This window comes from Lolium perenne, chromosome 7, assembly GCF_019359855.2.
Source record: "Lolium perenne isolate Kyuss_39 chromosome 7, Kyuss_2.0, whole genome shotgun sequence".
In the NCBI taxonomy this organism is placed as follows: Eukaryota; Viridiplantae; Streptophyta; class Magnoliopsida; order Poales; family Poaceae; genus Lolium; species Lolium perenne.
In genome coordinates this window covers 1,838,632-1,857,303 of record NC_067250.2, presented here as the reverse complement: position 1 = coordinate 1,857,303, position 18,672 = coordinate 1,838,632, and the positions used below count along the sequence as shown (strand labels likewise).

Here is an 18,672-nt window from a genome sequence, read left to right as displayed (position 1 = left end):
TTATCTAATGGTTTTTATCCAAATTTATCCCAAAAATCAAAACTAACAGAGCATATTTGGTAGTTAGTGAGTTGACGAGTTCATCCATTAAACAATTGCACACTTCCAAACTTGTTAGGATACTGGGCTATTGAAGCATGCGTCGGTCTTATTCTAGTCCTTGTATTTCCATTATTGCATCCTTATAAACATACTTTGTTCATGTGTTTATGGCATATTTATTCATTCTATTGTGTCACGGTATTTGTTTTATAAATATTTTGGTAAACTTGATTTATCAATTATTTTTTGGTTGTATGGTTTTCCGACCTACTTATGCGCGTATATTTCCGATTAAGTTTGTTTCCACTCCGTTATCGTTGCAATCCAAGATCTCATATATCCGCATTGGAATGAACAACTAAATCATTTTTTGATTAGCTCCAAATCCGTTGAAAAAATATGTTATTGGATATGGTACCGGAAAAATCTGATCCAATGCTATTAGTACGTCCCTACAACACAGAACAATTCCCACCAGGGTAAAGTAATTAAGAGGGAGAGGGCCAATATATGCCTGCTATCCAAAAATCAAGGTATTAAATTTCATAGTATTATTTAGCAAATCTAGCCCAATAAACCAGTATCGAGGAGTACCAAATTTTAATCGGATGGATATATATAACTCGTCAACAATATTGCAGAGTATTAACTAATTGAGGTATTAATGTTGGCCCAATTATAAATAAACCGCTCGAGACTGACTGAAGAGTAAAACAAATCGTGATGGAGTCACGCGCCAACCCGCCGCATGATCTGTACCACCGGAGCTCGTGCGCCGCCGTGCTGTCCGTGGTCGTGCTCCTCGCCGCCCACGCGCTCTCAGGGGCCAGGGCGGATCGGGCTGGTGACAAGATGGCATTGGGTGGTATCGGAGAAGACGCCGGCGCTGACGCCGATGGGTTCCCGTGGAGCAACGCGATGCTGGAGTGGCAAAGGACTGGGTACCATTTCCAGCCGAAGAAGAACTACATGAACGGTATTACTTTGCAGACTCAAATTCTGCTCAAGGTTTGATGTAACTATGGAGAAACCAACTGACTGTCTTATTTGTGTGCTGGTGGCCGCCGGCGGCGTATGTACTACGGCGACATGCATGCATGCAGATCCCAGCGGTTAGTACGTTAAGATAACGATCGACGGCCGATTTTCTGTCGGACTATCACTGAACTATTGACACAACGTGCAGGTCCGATGTACTACCGTGGATGGTACCACCTCTTCTACCAGCACAACCCCAAGGGCGCCGTCAAGGGTGACATCATCGCCTGGGGTCATGCCGTGTCGCGGGACCTGGTCCGCTGGCGCCACCTACCCCTCGCTATGGTTCCGGACCACTGGTATGACATCAAGGGCGCCATGACGGGCTCCACCACCATCCTCCCCGACGGAAAGGTTGTCTTGCTCTATAGCGGGAACAGCAACACGTCTGAACAGGTCCAGTGCCTCGCTGTCCCAGCGAACCCTAGGGACCCCCTTCTTCGCAGGTGGACCAAGCACCCTTCAAACCCCATCCTTCGCGCGCCCCCGGGCATTGGCATCAAGGACTTCCGCGACCCCACCACCGCATGGTTCGACAAGTCTGATCACACGTGGCGCACCATCATTGGGTCCAAGGACGACCATGGCCATGCCGGTATTGCCATGACGTACAAGACGAAAGACTTCCTTAGATACGAGCTCATCCCGGGATACTTGCATCGTGTCAATGGTTCTGGCATGTGGGAGTGTGTCGACTTCTACCCCGTCGGCGGCAATGGCAAGAACTCATCGGAAGGGATGTTGTACGTGATGAAGGAGAGTAGTGACGATGACCGACATGACTATTATGCGCTGGGCAGGTACAATGCAAAGGCCAATAGGTGGACACCGTTGGACCCGAAGGCAGACTTGGGGCACGGGTTGAGGTATGATTGGGGAATGTTTTATGCGTCCAAGACATTCTATGATCCCGCGAAGCGACGGCGCGTGCTGTGGGGTTGGGTCAGAGAAGCCGACTCCAAGCAAACCGACATTGCAAAAGGATGGGGTTCAGTTCAGGTAACTATCTATACTATCCATATCATTTGTTTACATTGAATTTACAATCTGTTCGTTATGTCGGGTGGGGTGCTAGCCATTTTATTACTAAAATAAGAACCATTTTTCTCATGTTTTATTCTTCATTTTTTGATGTCAATGTGCATTCTTGAGTGAGGGTCGAACCTGTTATGAATTATTGAACTAACAAATTAATGTTGTATGGCTTGCGTGCAGTCGATTCCGAGGACCGTGGCACTGGACGAGAAGACTCGGACGAACCTTCTCCAATGGCCGGTGGAGGAGGTCGAGACCCTTCGCCTCAATTCCACTCACCTCAGTGGCATCATCATCGATGCTGGCTCCATCTTCTCCATCAACCTCCGCCAAGCCGCTCAGCTTGACATTGAAGCCTCCTTCCGCCTCGATGCCTCCGTAGTTGGCGCCCTTGACAAGGACGAAGGTGGCTACAACTGTAGCACCAGCGGTGGCACCGCCAACCGTGGTGCCCTTGGTCCCTTCGGCCTCCTTGTCCACGCTAACGAACACCATAGTGAGCAAATGGCAGCGTACTTCTATGTGTCTAGGGGCCTTGACGGGGGCCTCCAGACCCACTTCTGCCACGACGAGTCACGGTCGTCCCGGGCCAGGAGCGTGGTGAAGCGTGTGGTGGGCAGCACCGTTCCTATGCTCAACGGGGAGGTTTTATCTGTTAGGATACTTGTGGATCATTCGATCGTGGAGAGCTTCGCGATGGGCGGAAGATTGGCAGTGACGTCACGGGTGTACCCATCAGAGGCCATTTATGCGAAGGCCGGGGTGTATGTTTTCAATAACGCCACCAGTTTCTCTGTCGCTGTAGAGAAGCTCGTGGTGCACGAGATGGATTCGTCAAAGAAACATGTGCGGGATTAATTTACTTCATTTATTTCGAAATTTCTTGTCAAAATTGTTTCACAAATAGATAAATATACTGTAGTGTTACTCTCTCTACTGAAATCCCACCGAAAGAAAGATACAGGTGTCATGTGCCAAAGTACAATAATATTATATGCTCCGGGTTTACGGATGGGCTTGGCATCGATTTTTGTGAGGACTATCATGTCCGTGTATCCCCATAAAACCCTACCGTCCCGTGTAACCTCGAGATCCACCCCCTTCCCCAACCGAATAACTGACCTTGATTTCGTCGCCCAACTGCCTGTGCCGTCGAGAGTTTCCGACGACATCCGCCTCACTTTCGAGCATGTAAATTAAAGTCAACACCGACGCCACCTAAATCGGACTATATTAAAATCAACACCGATGGCGCTATCAAGGTGTTGCACGCTCCTCAAACCGCCTTATTGGTGTTTGGAGCAAGCCTCTTTCGGAATCACGAAACCTCTCATTGCTGAGAGCATGGCTTTGCGTGACGGGGTCATCTTCGCCAAGATTCGTGCCCTCACGGGCGTGATAATGGAGGCAGACTGCATAGAGCTGGTCAACCTCTGTAATACTCGCCATATTTCTTGTTTGATTGTGGCTCCTCTTTTAGTTGAGATTGGAGAGTTAGCTTCTTTGTTTATTTCTTTTGATATTTAGCATGTATCAAGGATATCCAACTACCCGGTGCGTCTTTTCGGAAAGCGAACATTTTGAATAATGTGACCGAGAGCTGGATGGACAAGACTCCTAGCTTCCTGTTTAGCTGCCTTGTGGCTGACTGTCCGGCAAGCTCTTATGTTTGGATAAACCTCTTCCAATTAACCACAAAAAATCCAATCAAAGGAAAGGGTTACGGGCTAACGTGCAGTTCGACTGGAAGGTCGCTGGGCCTAAAAATAGGAGAGAGCAGGACAACGATTCATCAGGGAAAAATATGGTGGCAAGAAAATATCTGCCACTTTTTCCTTATTTAATCCCATTCCCATGATCCCATGTCTCGGAGGCTAGGGGCCGACGAGGTATAGGTCGGCGGCGTAGGCGCTGGCACGAGCGGTGACGTGCCTCTTGGCTCCGCAATGTGCCAAGTTTCTCCTAGGCGTCGCGAGCAGCCAGCCAGGTTCTCGCTGCGGCGTGCACGACAAGGGAGCTCCCCCAGCTGGCATGGTGAACTCCTACTTGTTGGAAGCGGTGCTGTGAGCGCTCCTACGCCGGGCATGGCGTCGCCGGCGTGCTCACATCATGGGAGCAAAGGTACTATGTTAACGTGCTAATTCTGGTCAAATTCGTTCATATAGTTCAGTAACAAGAAAAGAAGTGGACACTGTCCTCATCGATCAATCTGTAACAGAAAAAGCTCAGCCGTCGTCTCAAAGGTTAGAGCAGTAGAAAGCAGAAACTACCAGAGGCCAGCCAGAGCTGCCGTAATCTTCTCTCTTTTTCCTCCCAATTTTAAGCCCGTGGACTTTGACGTATGATGGCACGTCAGTTCGTAGAGTTTTTCCCCTAGCTAGGTCATTACTGGAAAGCAGTAAGTGAAATATTATGCTCCGTATTTACGGTCGGGGTTGGTATCGATTTAGGCGAGGACGATCGTGTCCGTCTATCCTCGCCCCGACATTCCCCCTAAAAACCCTACTACCGACCGTCCCGTTTACCCTCGATCGAGATCCAACCCCTTCCCTTCCCCATCCGAAGAACACGCGCCGCCGCGAGTCTCCGACCATGTCAACCTCACTGTCGACCATGTCTTCCCCTGCGCCGGTTCCAGTTCCAGTCTCGCCGGGGCCCTCTCAGGTCCGCGCGCTTAACCTTCTTTCCCATCCATGTTTGGTTGAATCCGTTGCTGTTTGTGGGCGTAGGTCTGGTTGCATCTGGTTGTCTGATCTGGTAGGGATGTGTGGGTTATGATCTTTATTTGCTTGGTAAAATTATCTACGTCCTGGATCCGCGAACATGAATGGTGGCTATTGAGAATTTTGGTGATTCCGTGCACATGTCTTGTAGGCGGGAAAGGATTCATGATAAACTTTGGCCCTTGAAAGCTGAATTGTGAAACAAGGCTCAGCCTGGTTGGCTTCCATGGGCTGATGCGTCTCAGCCCGTCCGGGTTTTAGTCTCCGCACTCGCAACTTGGTGCCGTGCACACCAAGCTTTAATTTGGAAAAAAAACGAGGGGCTCTTCCCCCTCTAGCCTAGTTTTTTTTTTTTCAATTCTGTTAGGCTGTATTTATGCACAGTACCGAAATTATAGTCGTGTCGCTTTGGAATATTTTTGGCAGGCATATAAGCAGGTCAGAACCAACTTAAAATAGCTTTATGGTGCTCAATAAAAACACCGCAGTCAACCGCGCGCGGTCGATTTGGACACCTGTCGTCCCAGTCCTTTGCCGTGAGGCGGTTTGTTTGCTGAGGGTTACTCCGCCGTTTTGCTAAGTGCCCACTTCCATATTTGCTCAGTGCCTCCTTCATGCCAAGAGGTTTTCCAGGCACACAGGCTTATATATAGCATATCTGCCCTGGTGAAAAAGCACTTGGCAAACGACTAGATTCTGGCAATGAGAGGATGGAGAATTGTGAAGTTTATTTCCAATCACCCCAAGGGCTTACATAGTCCCCATCTTTTGTCAAACATGCTTACACAGTGTCCGTCCCATGTCAAACGTGATAACTTATATAGATTACATACAAAGTGTGTAGGCTTTCTACTGATCCATATGTTCATGGAAATATCTACTGCAACAGTGTTGGCCTATTTGCAGTTCATGGAAATATCTACTCGCAACTTGGTGCCGTGCACACCAAGGTTTTAATTAAAAAAAAAACGAGGGGCTCTTCCCCCTTTAGCCTAGTTCTTTTTTATTCTGTTAGGCTGTATTTATGTGCAGTGCCAAAATTATAGTCATGTTGCTTTGGACAATTTTTGGCATGCATCTGAGCAGGTCAGAACCAACATAAAATAGTTTTATAGTGTTCAATAAAAAGACCGCAGTCAACCGCGCACCATCAATTTGGACACATGTCCCGGTCCTTTGCCGTGAGGCGGTTTGTTTGCCGAGGGTTACACCACCTTTTTGCCGAGTGCCCACTTCCATTTTTTGCTGAGTGCCTCCTTCATGCCAAGAGGTTTTCCAGGCACACAGGCTTATATATAGCAGATCTGCTCTGGTGAAAAAGCACTTGGCAAACGACCAGATTCTGGCAATGAGATGATGAAGAATTGTGAGTTTATTTCCAATCACCCAAGGGCTTACATAGTCCCCATTCTTTGTCAGTCATGCTTACACAGTGTCTGTCCCATGTCGGACGTGCTAACGTATATAGATTACTAACAAATTGTACATGTAGGCTTTCTACTGATCCATATCTTCATGGAAATATCTATTGCAGCAGTGACCTATTTGCACTTCCTAAGATTGCATGACAACATATACATAACCTAGACCATTACGTAACTAACAATAGCGAGCAATGGTGCCAACATGAAAGTAATTTTGTGTTTCCCAATCAATATAACTAAGGGACAGAAAAATGATTACAACAATTGCCCCTTTAGGCTATGCTGATGACAACATTAGAAGAAATAGCTGATGAAAAAACTAGCTGTTCTATGATATTGTCCAGCCAAAGACAACTTTCGGCATGGAAACCAAATTTATTTATGCAAATGAATTTTGTTGATTCAGCACACATGTCTTGTAGCCGGGAAAGGATACATGATAAACTTTGGTCTTTGAAACATCTGAATTGTGAAACAAGGCTTAGCCTGCTGGTTTGGACTGGATGATGCCTCCTGGCCTTCTCAGGTTCGAGTCTCCGCACTCGCAACCAGCTGTTGTGCATACCAATATTTGAGGTGAGGCGGTTTGTTTGCCGAGGGTTACTACACCTTTTTGGCGAGTGCCCGCTTCCATTTTTGCTGAGTGCATCCTTCATACCAAGAGTTTTTCCAGGCACACAGGCTTATAGCTATAGCAGGTCTGCCTGGTACAAAAAGCACTTGGCAGACGACTAGATTCTGGGAATGGAGAGGATGGAGAATTGTGAGGTTTATTTCCAATCACCCCAAGGGCTGACACATAGTCCCCATCTTTTGTCAAACATGCTTTCACAGTGTCCGTCCCATGTCAGACGTGCTAACGTATATAGATTACAAACAAAGTGTACATGTAGGCTTTCTACTGATCGATATGTTCGTGGAAATATCTATTGCAGCAGTGACCTATTTGCAGTTCTTAAGATTGCATGACAACATATGCATAACCTAGACCATTACCTAACTAACAATAGGGAGTAATGGTGCCAACATGAAAGTAGATTTAGTAATTTTGTGTTTCCCAATCAATATAACTAAGGAACAGAAAAATTGATTACAGCAATTGCCCCTTTAGGCTATGCTGATGAAAACATTAGAAGAAATAGCTGATAAAAGTATCTGTGCTATGACATTGTCCAGCCAAAGACAACTTTCGGCATGGAAAGAAAATCTATTTATGCAAATGAATTTTGTTGATTCCGCACACGGATCTTGTAGCCGGGAAGGGATACATGATAAACTTTGGCCTTTGAAATATCTGAATTGTGAAATAAGGCTTAGCCTGGTGGTTTGGACGGGATGATGCGTCCTGGCCTTCTCGGGTTCGAGTCTCCGCACTCGCAACCAACTGTCGCGCACACCATTCTTTTAAAGGGAAAAAAGCCGACAGGCTCTTCCCCCTCTAGGCTAGTTTTATTTTCTGTTAGACTGAATTTATCTGTAGTACCAAAATATAGTTGTGTCGCTTTGGACCATTCTCCGCATGCATCTGAGTAGGTCAAATCAGCATAAAATAGTTTTGTGTTATTCTAAAAAAAACTGCAGGAAACGGAGGTCAATTTGGACACCTGTCCCCAGTTTTTTCGAGAGCCATTTTGTTTGGCGAGAGTACTCCGCCTTTTTGCCAAGTGCCTCCTTCATGCCAATAGTTTTTCCAGGCAACACAGGCTTTGCCTGCGCTGATGAAAAAACACTCAAGGGCACATGGCAAACGGCCAAATTCCGGTAACGAGAGGATGAAGAATTGTGAAATCTATTTCCAATCACCGAAGGGCTTACACAGCCCCTATCTCTTGTCAGATATGTTTACACAGTCTCCGTCCCATGCCAAACATGCTAACTTATATAGATTATACACAAGTGTGTAGGCTTTCTACTGATCCATATGTTCATGGAAATATCTATTGCAGCAGCGTTGACCTATTTACCGTTCATAAGATTGCATGACGACATATACATAACCTAAACCATTATGTAACTAACCATAGAGAGTAATGGTCCCAATATTAAAGTAGATTTAGTAATTTTGTGTTTCTCAATCAACAGAGCTAAGGAAAAGAGCAATCGATTAGAGCAATTGCATCTCCCGGCTCTGCTGATGATAACATTAGAAGAAATAGCTGATGAAAAAACTAGCTGTGCTATGACATTGTTCAACCAAAGACAACTGTCGGCATGGAAAGCAAATGTATTTATGCAACTAATTTATAATTTGGTTCTTGATAAGTTGCATGAATGTCTATGTTAGACTTGTTGGGGCTGTACGCATTTACAAACACAGTTTGCACTATGCTCCTAACATACTGCCAGTATTAGGTTGCTATGGTTTTTTTTTTATTTGGGCTTTTTAAGTAATCTCTATAAATGCTTACTTCTGATGAATTGCTTGGCTTTCCTGATGGATATCACAAAATACTTACAAGGAACCTTCTTATTTTGGCAGAGAAAACGAGTTTCAAGGGAATCCATTGGCATGTATGCAGTACAGTGTTGTGAATGTAGAAAATGGCGTACGGTTCCAACGAAAGACGAATTTGAGACCATTCGTGAGAACTTCAACGATGATCCATGGTTCTGCAGTAAAAGACCTTGCTGCTCATGTGAAGACCCTGCAGACATTGAGCATGATAGCAGCCGCATTTGGCTCATGGACAGGCCCAACATTCCAAAGCCTCCACCCAACACCGAGAGGCTAGTGATTCTGAGACGTGATCTGGCTAAAACGGATGTCCACTATGTCCTGCCGAATGGGAAGCGTGCGAAGGGCACAGAAGACGTGCAGAAGTTTCTCGACGCATATCCAGAATACAAAGACAGCTTATCAGTTGAGAGCTTCAGTTTTACACTACCCAGGATTGTTGACGAGACTGTTTCGGACAGCTCTGCATGGAGAACTAAAAGGGCTAAAAGGCGGGGCAGGAAAAATGCTTCGAGCAGCAAGAACTAATTATGGCAGAAAATACTACACAACTGTTCATGTGCCTACATCTTGAATGAACCTACATTGAAGGTACTAGTACTAGCGATGGTACATGGTTCTACAGTAGTGAAGTCGGTTTTTCTGTTTTATAAGGATCCGTGGTATGACTCCAAGCACTTTAATGCATCTATGTTTTCTTTTTTATGCATCACTTTTGGTAAAAGTCTGAGATGCTTGATAAGGCCACGCTCAGCTGCCTTCTTGACGTCCTTACAAGTCCTACTCCATGCACCATCTGGCCGAGACATCTTGGGGCATACGCATGGTATAAGATTTTTTTTTTTTTTGAGGGAAAAACAGCCGTCACTTTATTAAACAGAAATTGTCATAGGGATACAAAAAGCAGTCTGGCGTTTGAGCCAGCCAGACGTGACGACCAAAGTCTCGTGAGGCAGATGATCTAGCAAGACCATGTGCCTCAGTATTTGATGATCTTCGCTCGTGAACGAAAGACATATGAGCGAAGCTAGCAGCTCTGGACTTGACCTCCTTCATAATACTACTGAAGTGTCCATAGCGATCATCAGCCGCGTGACTTGGAGATCAACTGCCAAAGCTAGAGTCTCACGACAGGCAATCGCTTCGTAGCAGGGTCATCAATGCCCTTCACCACCATCACCGATGCTCCCAGGTGGTCACCATTGGCCACACAACACACAGCTGCCCTGGCTCCTGCAATGCCGGTCTTTCGCAGAGCTGCATCAACATTTATCTTGACATGATCTGCCGGTGGTGCGATCCATCTCCTCACCGGCTGAATGGGTGCCGGTGATCCAGCCTTCTTCTTGCTTGCCGAAACATGTTCTAGGTTTTGCAAGAAAGCTTCCACGAAAGCATGGGTGGAAAGCGGGCTTTGACAGATCCCTTCATGAATTGCTTTGCGTTGGGCAAACCAAATCGCCCATAGCGTGACAAAGCAGTGAATCAAGTCCTCGTGTTTTAGCAAGTTGACCAACGAGAAAATCCATTGTTTTGCACCCGTTTCAGCCGTGCCCATCATATGTTCTGTGATTGCTTTTGGTGCAAGAGCCCATACACATAAGAGCCCATACACATCTACTCATCGTACACTCAAGAAGTAAGTGGCGCCACGAGTCCTCAACTCCACACAGTGAACATGAACAATCTGGTGCCATGTTTCGATGATGTCGAACGTCACCAGTGGAAATGGATTTATTGACCATCCTCCAAAGAAAGACCCGAAGTTTTCATGGTACTCGTACCCTCCAAAGAGCTGACCAATTATTTTCCTGATGTTTGTGATCTGAGCTGGTCGGCGTGCCGTCAAGCCATGCCTCACGTCGCCGCTTTGAAATCACAACCATACGGTAAGCTGAGCGAACAGAAAAAAACTCCAGTTCCTTCATGATGCCAAGCCCAAAATCATGAAAGTGTGTCGTACTGAGCAGGGTGGCCTATATTCCTTCAACATCCATGGGCAAGAACCATTCGTCTAGCCTCTGCCTGTTCCAAGTTGCAGTAGTTGAGTAAATGAAGGCCGCTACTATTATTGGAGGGTTTACTTTGCGACATGCAATTGGCCTCAGAGAAGATTCCCGTGGCAACCAATTGTCATTCCAAGAATGTGTATTTTCACCTGTTCCAATCCTCTTTATGAGGTCCTGAACGAGGATCTCAGGACCATCGATAATCGAACGCCAAATCTGAGATGGGTGTTACCCCAACTGTGCATCCAGAAAACCGCAATCTGGAAAATAGATTGCCTTGAGAATCCTGGCACTTAAAGTTTCTAGATTTTGTAGAACTCTCCAAGCTTGCCGAGCTAGCAAAGCTAGATTAAAGATTTTGATATCTCTAAAACCCAAACCTCCAGCATATTTGGGTGTGGTCATTTCTTCCCATGTCACCCAGTAAGTTCTCCTCTTCCCATCACGGCATCCCCACCAAAAATTACGGAGGAGTCCATTGATATGTTGGCATAGACCACACGGTAGTCTGAAGCATGCCATGGAATATGTGGGAATTGCCTGTGCAACGGATTTGATAAGAATCTCTTTACCCACAGAGGATAGAAGATGTTCCAGCCATCCTTGACTTATTTTGCAGACACGGTCACTTAAGTGTTTGAACGCACCCCTGATAGATCGTCCAAGATCTGATGGCATACCAAGATATCTTCCACTCAGTGACTCGTTCTGGACATTTCACTAGTAGAAAACAGGCCTTTGGTCAGACCCCTTTGGTCCCGGCCGTGTCCTGGGCCGGGACTAAAGGCCTGGTTACGTCCCCGAATCCGCCCAATCGTACGACACCCATTGGTCCCGGTTTTTAGAAACCATTTGTCCTGGTTTGTATCCCAAATCGGGACTAAAGGGTTTTCGGTCGCTGTGCCTCCTAGCACCCCCTTTAGTCCCAGCTGGTGACATGAGCTGGGACTTAAAGTCTTCCACGCACGGACGCTGATAGTCGCATCGCCATTAATGGCGTCGAAATCGAGCGTCACACGTCGGAATATGGGCCGTCGGCGCCGGTGTCCAACCACGGGAATGGATCACCCGGTGGCTGCCTGTTCATCTTCATCTTCCTCTCCTTTATATTCCTCACATCTTCTCCAACATTGCCGCACACATTCTTCACGTCTCCATCTCATGTCCTTTACCAAAAATCTCTCCTCTCCATCAACGTTTCGGACTCAATGGAACACCTCTCGCGCGACCCGGCTCCTCAAACTCGGGTATACTACCTCATGGGCAAAGGGATGTCTTTCAAGATCAAGGTCGCTCTCCATGCAAGAAGGGTGGAGAAGTGGATCCGCGCCGTGAAGAGGGACTACATCAACAACGCATCAAAAAAGTGTGTCGGCTTGGACTGCAAGTTCACCAACCCTCGCAAGGGTAATCAGCGCGCCGCCGTCCTTCAACTCTCGGTGGCGTCCGAGAATTTGGTATTCTAGATTTGTCGAGCTGATGAAGTGCCACAAGTTCTCAAGGAGTTCTTCCAGGACGAGACCATCAAATTCTTTGGCGTGGCTATCGGCAAGGATGTGGAAATGCCGAGTCACTACGGTATTCATATACTTTTGTGTTCGACCTTCTATGATCTTGCAAATTCTATCATTGGGACTAATCTTGAGAAGAAGAGGAAGAAGTACAAGAAGAAGGACACCACGGAAGAAAAAGAAGATGAACTGATATTTGGGTGGGCTAATGTTCCATTGAGCTACGAGCAAGCGCGCTATGCCGCTGTTGACGCTCGTCTGGGCTTCGAGATGGCTAGAAATTATTGCAAGCTAGTTGGCTACTGTCGGGGGTGCTCCCCATCAATGCCCACCATGAGGGGCTTAGGGTTGATGGAATCTTGTAGGCTAGCATGAGACATCGGTGATCAAACAAACAGGGAGAGAGATTTACCAAGGTTCGGGGCCCTCGATGAGGTAAAACCCTTACTTTCCGCTTGTCTGATCTTGATTATTGAAAGTATATCGGGTTACAATGGGGTAGCCGAAGGACTACGGTGGTTTCGCCGAGAGGCAAGGTGACAAGGGATTAACTTGTCAATGCCTACATATTGTAGACTTGGGTTTTCGTAGAAAGTAGAGGGCAAGTAGATCTCGAAGGTTCAGCCAAAAAAGGTGCTCGACTATGAAAAACTTGGGTTTTATGTTGACAATGAATTCGATCCTTTCTTTCTCCCTTGGCTCCCCTTTATATAAGAGGTGGAGCCAAGGCTTTTCGTGTCGTACAAGTTACAAACTCCGAGAGACAGACGAAATCCCTCCCGTATAATTACATGACTCTTTATTCCTAATCTATCTCTATCTTCCATATGGACAGTTATTGGGCTTTTGGGCCTTGGCAGCTTCGGGTCGCAGGCCTCCGAATATCCTCGGGTACCTTATTCGGCAGACCCATTGGGGCTGCCTATGTCAATAGCCCCTGAGATTTTGTTTGAATCGCAGAATCAAGCAAAATCTCCAATGCACAATCAGATCATATCTTTTCATACTGACGAGTCGAATAGTTCTTGTTTAGCCTATATTTTGTACAGCGATGTTGGTAAATGGAGTTGGTTCATCTAACGGATCAGGTACCAGTTAACCGCTGTTGTGACAAACCCGCAAAAACCCACTTCAAGCTCAAGTCCCACTCTGGATACTGGTGTAATTCGACACGCGCCGCTTAAGGACTTATCGTAAACCAAATTCCAGTTATGTTTTATCGTGTACCTAACACGTCCGCTAGGATTTTTCTTCGTGTCTGTTGACATGGATAAAGTAGTAGAGCGCATTCCTGTGCGATACCATGCCACACAGGACAGATACTGGGGACTTACCTTCGTAAAATATTACGGTATTCAGAAATTTTACCGCGGCGGATGCGCTCTGAGAATATATTGTCGAGTGCCTTTGTCGGCTTTTGGAATGGTGTATTTATTCGAGTCATATGATGACATAATATATTGAACTCCCGATGGGAGTACATAACGAGTTATGTATAACTCAATTTTTTTTTTCAACTCCTGTCACCTCACTGGTTTGTGGGTCCATAATTTCTGCACCATCGACACGTCGTGCAAGTGGGGGACACACGTCCTCCGTAATTTCTAGCACGCGCGCAGTAACTCTGTCCAGTAATTTTAGGCTGACGAGACTATTTTACCCTTTTGGACACGCGTAGGGATAGGAACACTTCCTCTTTTCATACAACGGCACGGCGGGTCAGCTTCTCGCTATAAATTCACCGTGTCGTCCTCATTCATCCCCTTCGCCACGCTGCACATCTGCTCTCTCTCTCTCCGGCATTGCCATCCGTTCGAGCTCCTTGCGCTCTTGCTTCTTTTCGTCCCACTCTTCCACCAAAGTGCTCATTATGCCTCCTCGCACGAAGCTGATGAAGAACAAGGCTTCAGGCACTGACGTGCCCGCAGGGAAGGCCGGGTTTCAGGTTGGGAGCGGTGCAAGATCTCCGCTCAGGAACAGAAGACTCTGAAGAAACTGGGCCAGCTGAAGACACATGGATCGCTGAAGTTCCCCGGTGATGAAAGCTTCCCTCATCCTCCAATCCGATTCTAGGTAACATTCATCGACTTCCTTGTTCGCGGCCTCTCCACTCCTATCCACGAATTTATTCGTGGTCTCCTTTTTTATTTACGGGATTCAGCTGCACCACCTGACCCCGAATTCTCCGCTCCATATTTCTATTTTCATCACTCTTTGCGAGTGTTTCCTCGGCATCCATCCTCATTGGGGCCCGTGGAAATGCATTTTCTATCTCCGACGCAACAACTCTAGGAACGTCATCTACAATGTAGGTGGCGTTTGTATCTGCGTCGATCTCGACGTTGATTACTTTGACGTTAAATTCCCCGAGTCCGTCCAAAGCTGGCGCAAGAAATGGATATACATCCAAGACGAGTCCTCCTCTTCCCAACAGTATGGCATTGCGCCGTTTGAGGATGCCGAAAAAATTCAAAGGCGTCGATCTTAGGACATGGAAGCCACTGCCGAGTAAAAAGTAGCCATTGAAGCCCTGATGACCCGGATCCATCATCTCCAAAACATCGATGGAGAGGAACTTTCTGGTGTACAAATAATCGCCTATTTCCTTAGGATTCGGGTGCAGCCAGTGCAGGCTCGCAAAAACCCTCTTTGGATATACTTAGGAGAAGAAGATGTGGACCGGTTGTCCAAAGATCTTTCTGTGAAGGACTTGGAGAGACTCATCCGACGTTTTACCTCCTTGAGCAAAAAACATGAAGTCCCTTCATCGTGTTGCGTGGAGACATACAGTGCCAGCCATGCTCTCCCTCAAGTGAGTGCTTTCTCTCAGGTCAAGTTCACTATTTGTCGACTTCTATTTGTTTCCCTTGTGTTCATTTTCTTGTGTTTTCTTTGTTTTCCTTCATGTAGGATCACCAAGTCCTTTCTTCTCTTCCCCCCTTCCTGAAGGTGGAGAGGTAGATGGTCGGGTCGTTGTCACCGACGATTCGCAGGAATCCTCTCTTCCTGAGAGTGAAACCGCAGGTTCCCAAAAATCCGCGGGTTCCTCCGAAAGAGAGACAGAGTCAGGGCAACACTCTGATTCTGCCCATTCCATCTCTCCTCCTCTTGCCACTTCTCCTGATGGGCGCGGCAAGAGGAAGAGAGATGATATCGAAGACTCCATGGGGTCTAAACCTGCCGAAGTTATTGCCGAAGAATCTTCTCCGGAAGACAAAGGCGCATTCGACCCTTTTGCCGATGCAGGCGCAGTTAGCTCATAAGTTGCTATTTTCTTGTGTCCATCTGCCTTATTTTTCTTTCAATGCTCTAATATCTTCCTTTGTCACTATATTGTTAGGTCTACTGAAGGGGCAGAGGAGGAAGAAACCGCGGATCATGGAACAACTCCTACGAGCACTTCCAACACCCTGGTTCTTTCCGAAGAAAACCGCACTGCCGCGGAAACTTCGCCTCCCCCGGAACATAACCCAAAAGTGTCGACTCCCGTACCCAGCCCCCGAGTGCCTCCAACTAAGAAAGCTAGGACCGGGGCTGGACACACTCAAGAAGTTGTTGTTGGGAGTTTGTCGACTCCCATCCTAGAAGACGTAAGTTCCCCTTTCTCTGTTGATCATCTATTTTGCTTGTCGAGTTTTTTCCCTCCTGATGGTATTTTTCTATCTTGTCGAGTTGAGTTCAGCCCTTAATGAAGGATCTTATGCACCTGGGTTCCCAATTTCTCAGGTTCCGTGATGAAGCTGCCACTTTGAGAGGTAAAGCTTGCACTACTCTTTGTATGTTTCTTATTTCTGCCAGTGGATTTTCTGTTTTCTAACGACTAATCTTTTCCTTTTGATCTTTTCCGCTTCAGAGGCGCTCTGTCGTGCCGAGGAACATGCTGATGCACTAGATGCCAAGCTGAAACTCAGCAAGAAAGCTCGTGAGAAAGCCGAGAAGGAATATGTTGCTGTCGAAGATCTCCGCCAGAAGTTCCAGACTGCTGAGGACGCTTTAAGCGACAAGGTGGCCCAGAAATCGAGCGCGAAAATACCATAGTGACGCACCTTGAAACGCATGAGCGCAGATTTACAAGTAACCCGTTACTTCTCTCGCCATTTTGCTCCTGCTTTTGTCCGTTTCTCTAATATTAACGAACTCATGGTTCTCTCCAGTAGGACAGATGGGTGAGGAGTATACCCTGCAGGAAGAATCCGATGATCACCTCATTAACACTCTCGATATCCTTGAGTTAAACCGTGACTTTGCGCGCACCAACACCTCCTCTGCGCGGGGTGTGCTGAACCGCTTCTTCTCCCACTTCATCCCAAAGGAGACGCAACCAGATATCTTCTCCGAGCTCATCCAGTGCTTACACATGAAGGATGATCATGTTCTCGCCGATCGTCTGGCTAGCCTGAAGATCGAAGTCGAAGGGACAATTGCCTTGGTCACTGCCAGCGGCCAGGAAGTTGATTGGGTGAAGGCTGGCACTCCTGCAGGCATAAACAAGGAGAAGTGGAAGACTTTGGTGAAGGATGCCAAGCCTCAGTCGAAGAAGGTCATTGCTTTCCTTGATCCGAAGTCCACTGCTTCTGCTAGCACTGCATGGACGGAGGTCAAGTAGACCAACCCGCTTCTTTTTTATTTTTTCTTGTATCTAGTGCCAACTTCTGTTGCTTCCGAAGATTTGTAGGGCTCGCTAGGAGCCGTCTTTTGTAAGATCTTGACTTGTGTTAATATACTAAAGTATGAATGAAAAGCGTCTTTTGCCGAGTAATTTATGTAGACCTTTCTTTTCTTCCAGTTTATCTGCGATAACTATACCGAAGCTGCTGGTCCGTCCAATACTTCACCCTCTGTTTCTCATTCTGCGAGAGCTGTAGGCGATGTTTTTTTTTGGATGATTCTTCGTGTGTTAACTCGATGCACCAGGAACTAGCCGATCTTCGACAGCAGTTGCAAGCTATGAAAAAACAAGATGTCACCGTTACGGATCAATCTCGCAAATCATCGAACCGTGAACGGGATTGAAAGAGCAAGATCTATATCATGTGTTTTGTGTGTTTGATGACAACACTTGAATGAATTTAACCGTGCGCAAATATTGTCTTTGATATATTTGCAAGTGCATGGTGCCCTCGCTAAACACGTCATGAACGGAAGACTGAAGCGTAGCTTATAGGTTTTCTGGTTTTGTGTGTGTGTCGCGAGGTGACATGGTTGGAGAGGAAAAGAGGACAAAGAAGTTTCTGCCTTACCGGTACTACCGTTACCAGGAGCGGTAGTACCGCTACCCTACTGGTACCGCTCCACAATACCGCTCTGAAAGAATTGCACTGAAAAGTCCCACAGAGAGCCTTACGGTATCTCTACGGTACCTTGAGCGGTAGTACCGCCTCGGTACCGCTTAGGTACCGTAACGCACGTTATGGCACCACCGATGTGGTACCGCTTAGGTACTAACGCTGTGATGTCCACGCGGCTGAATCTATGGGGGATTTCGAGTCCATGGCGGTACTACCGCTTGGCAAAGCGGTAGTACCGCTTAGGTGGAAACTGCACATAACGGTTGGATTGGAGGGGCCCCTTCTTCCCCAACTCGTTTTCAGCTCTTCTCTCTCTCTCTCCTCCATTATTGCTGAGCTCAAACCTTGAGGATCTCCCCACCTACCCAATCAATCTTGCCCAAATTTGGAGGAGTGGTGGAGGAGGCCCCGATCTATTGATCTACCAAGAGAGAATTCACCAATACCATCTAGTCCTTAGTGGATCTTGTTGTTAGGGTTCCTATGGTGGGATCTTGGAGGAAGTGCTCCTCCGGATGCTATCTTGGAGTTGTGCTAGCCCCATAGGGTGTTGGGAGCCTCCTAATGTTGTGGAGCTCGCCCCAACCTTGTGAAGGGACCACCGCCTCAACCGGTGCCTTAGTGGAGAAGGGGAAGCCCCTTTGTGGAGCTCTCTCAAGGAAGAAGGTGAGGCCTTCCTTAGCGGTGTGGCCGTCTAGCCTCTTGTGTGAGGCTAGCACCTCCTCAACGCAGACGTACTCCCTTTTGGGGGAGAAACTGCGGGAAACAAACCTCGCCTTGTCTCTGCGCCCTCCGGTTGACATGGGCGTACCCTTCGGGTACCCATTATTAGTATACGTGGCTCGGCCCAATATGGAGAAGACCCAATATGGAGAAGGCCCAACAAGGCAACCCGAAGAAGTAATCGACTAGGTCTCTTGTAAAACCCTAGGCTGGTTGCATATATAAATCCAGCCAGGGCACCCGATAGAGGGGGAGAACATATAGACAACATAGCTCCGCCTATGGCGGCACCCTGTAAACAGACATATGATCATATATTGGATTTTCTAGCAGCACGTAGGGATCCTCCACCGAGGGGACCTGAAGCTGGGTACATCGTGTGCCTAATCTCGCTCCCAAAATCTCCATCGTCATTTTTTCCCGA

At 47.0% G+C, this 18,672-nt stretch overlaps 2 protein-coding genes across 2 annotated transcripts; both read left to right on the top strand.

The window, feature by feature from the left end:
* Positions 1 to 816: 816 nt before the first annotated feature.
* Positions 817 to 2,973, top strand: LOC127316319 (sucrose:sucrose 1-fructosyltransferase-like). Its single transcript, XM_051346716.1, has 4 exons — positions 817 to 1,018; positions 1,146 to 1,154; positions 1,229 to 2,079; positions 2,296 to 2,973. The coding sequence occupies exons 1-4, from the start codon at positions 895 to 897 to the stop codon at positions 2,971 to 2,973; spliced, it is 1,662 nt and encodes a 553-aa protein (XP_051202676.1). The 5' UTR covers positions 817 to 894.
* Positions 2,974 to 4,613: 1,640 nt separating this feature from the next.
* LOC127313892 (methyl-CpG-binding domain-containing protein 1-like) lies at positions 4,614 to 9,357 on the top strand. The gene is made up of 2 exons (XM_051344370.1): positions 4,614 to 4,779; positions 8,742 to 9,357. Exons 1-2 carry the CDS (start codon positions 4,708 to 4,710, stop codon positions 9,243 to 9,245), a joined length of 576 nt encoding a protein of 191 aa, XP_051200330.1. The 5' UTR covers positions 4,614 to 4,707; the 3' UTR covers positions 9,246 to 9,357.
* Positions 9,358 to 18,672: the final 9,315 nt, after the last annotated feature.

Excerpts from the sequence above, each read along its gene's own strand:
- LOC127316319 (XM_051346716.1), top strand. The coding sequence starts at position 895 with ATGGCATTGGGTGGTATCGGAGAAGACGCCGGCGCTGACGCCGATGGG. Across the intron at positions 2,080-2,295 it reads AAGGATGGGGTTCAGTTCAG|TCGATTCCGAGGACCGTGGC; the intron begins GTAACTATCTAT and ends GCTTGCGTGCAG.
- LOC127313892 (XM_051344370.1), top strand. The coding sequence starts at position 4,708 with ATGTCAACCTCACTGTCGACCATGTCTTCCCCTGCGCCGGTTCCAGTT. Across the intron at positions 4,780-8,741 it reads TCTCGCCGGGGCCCTCTCAG|AGAAAACGAGTTTCAAGGGA; the intron begins GTCCGCGCGCTT and ends TTATTTTGGCAG.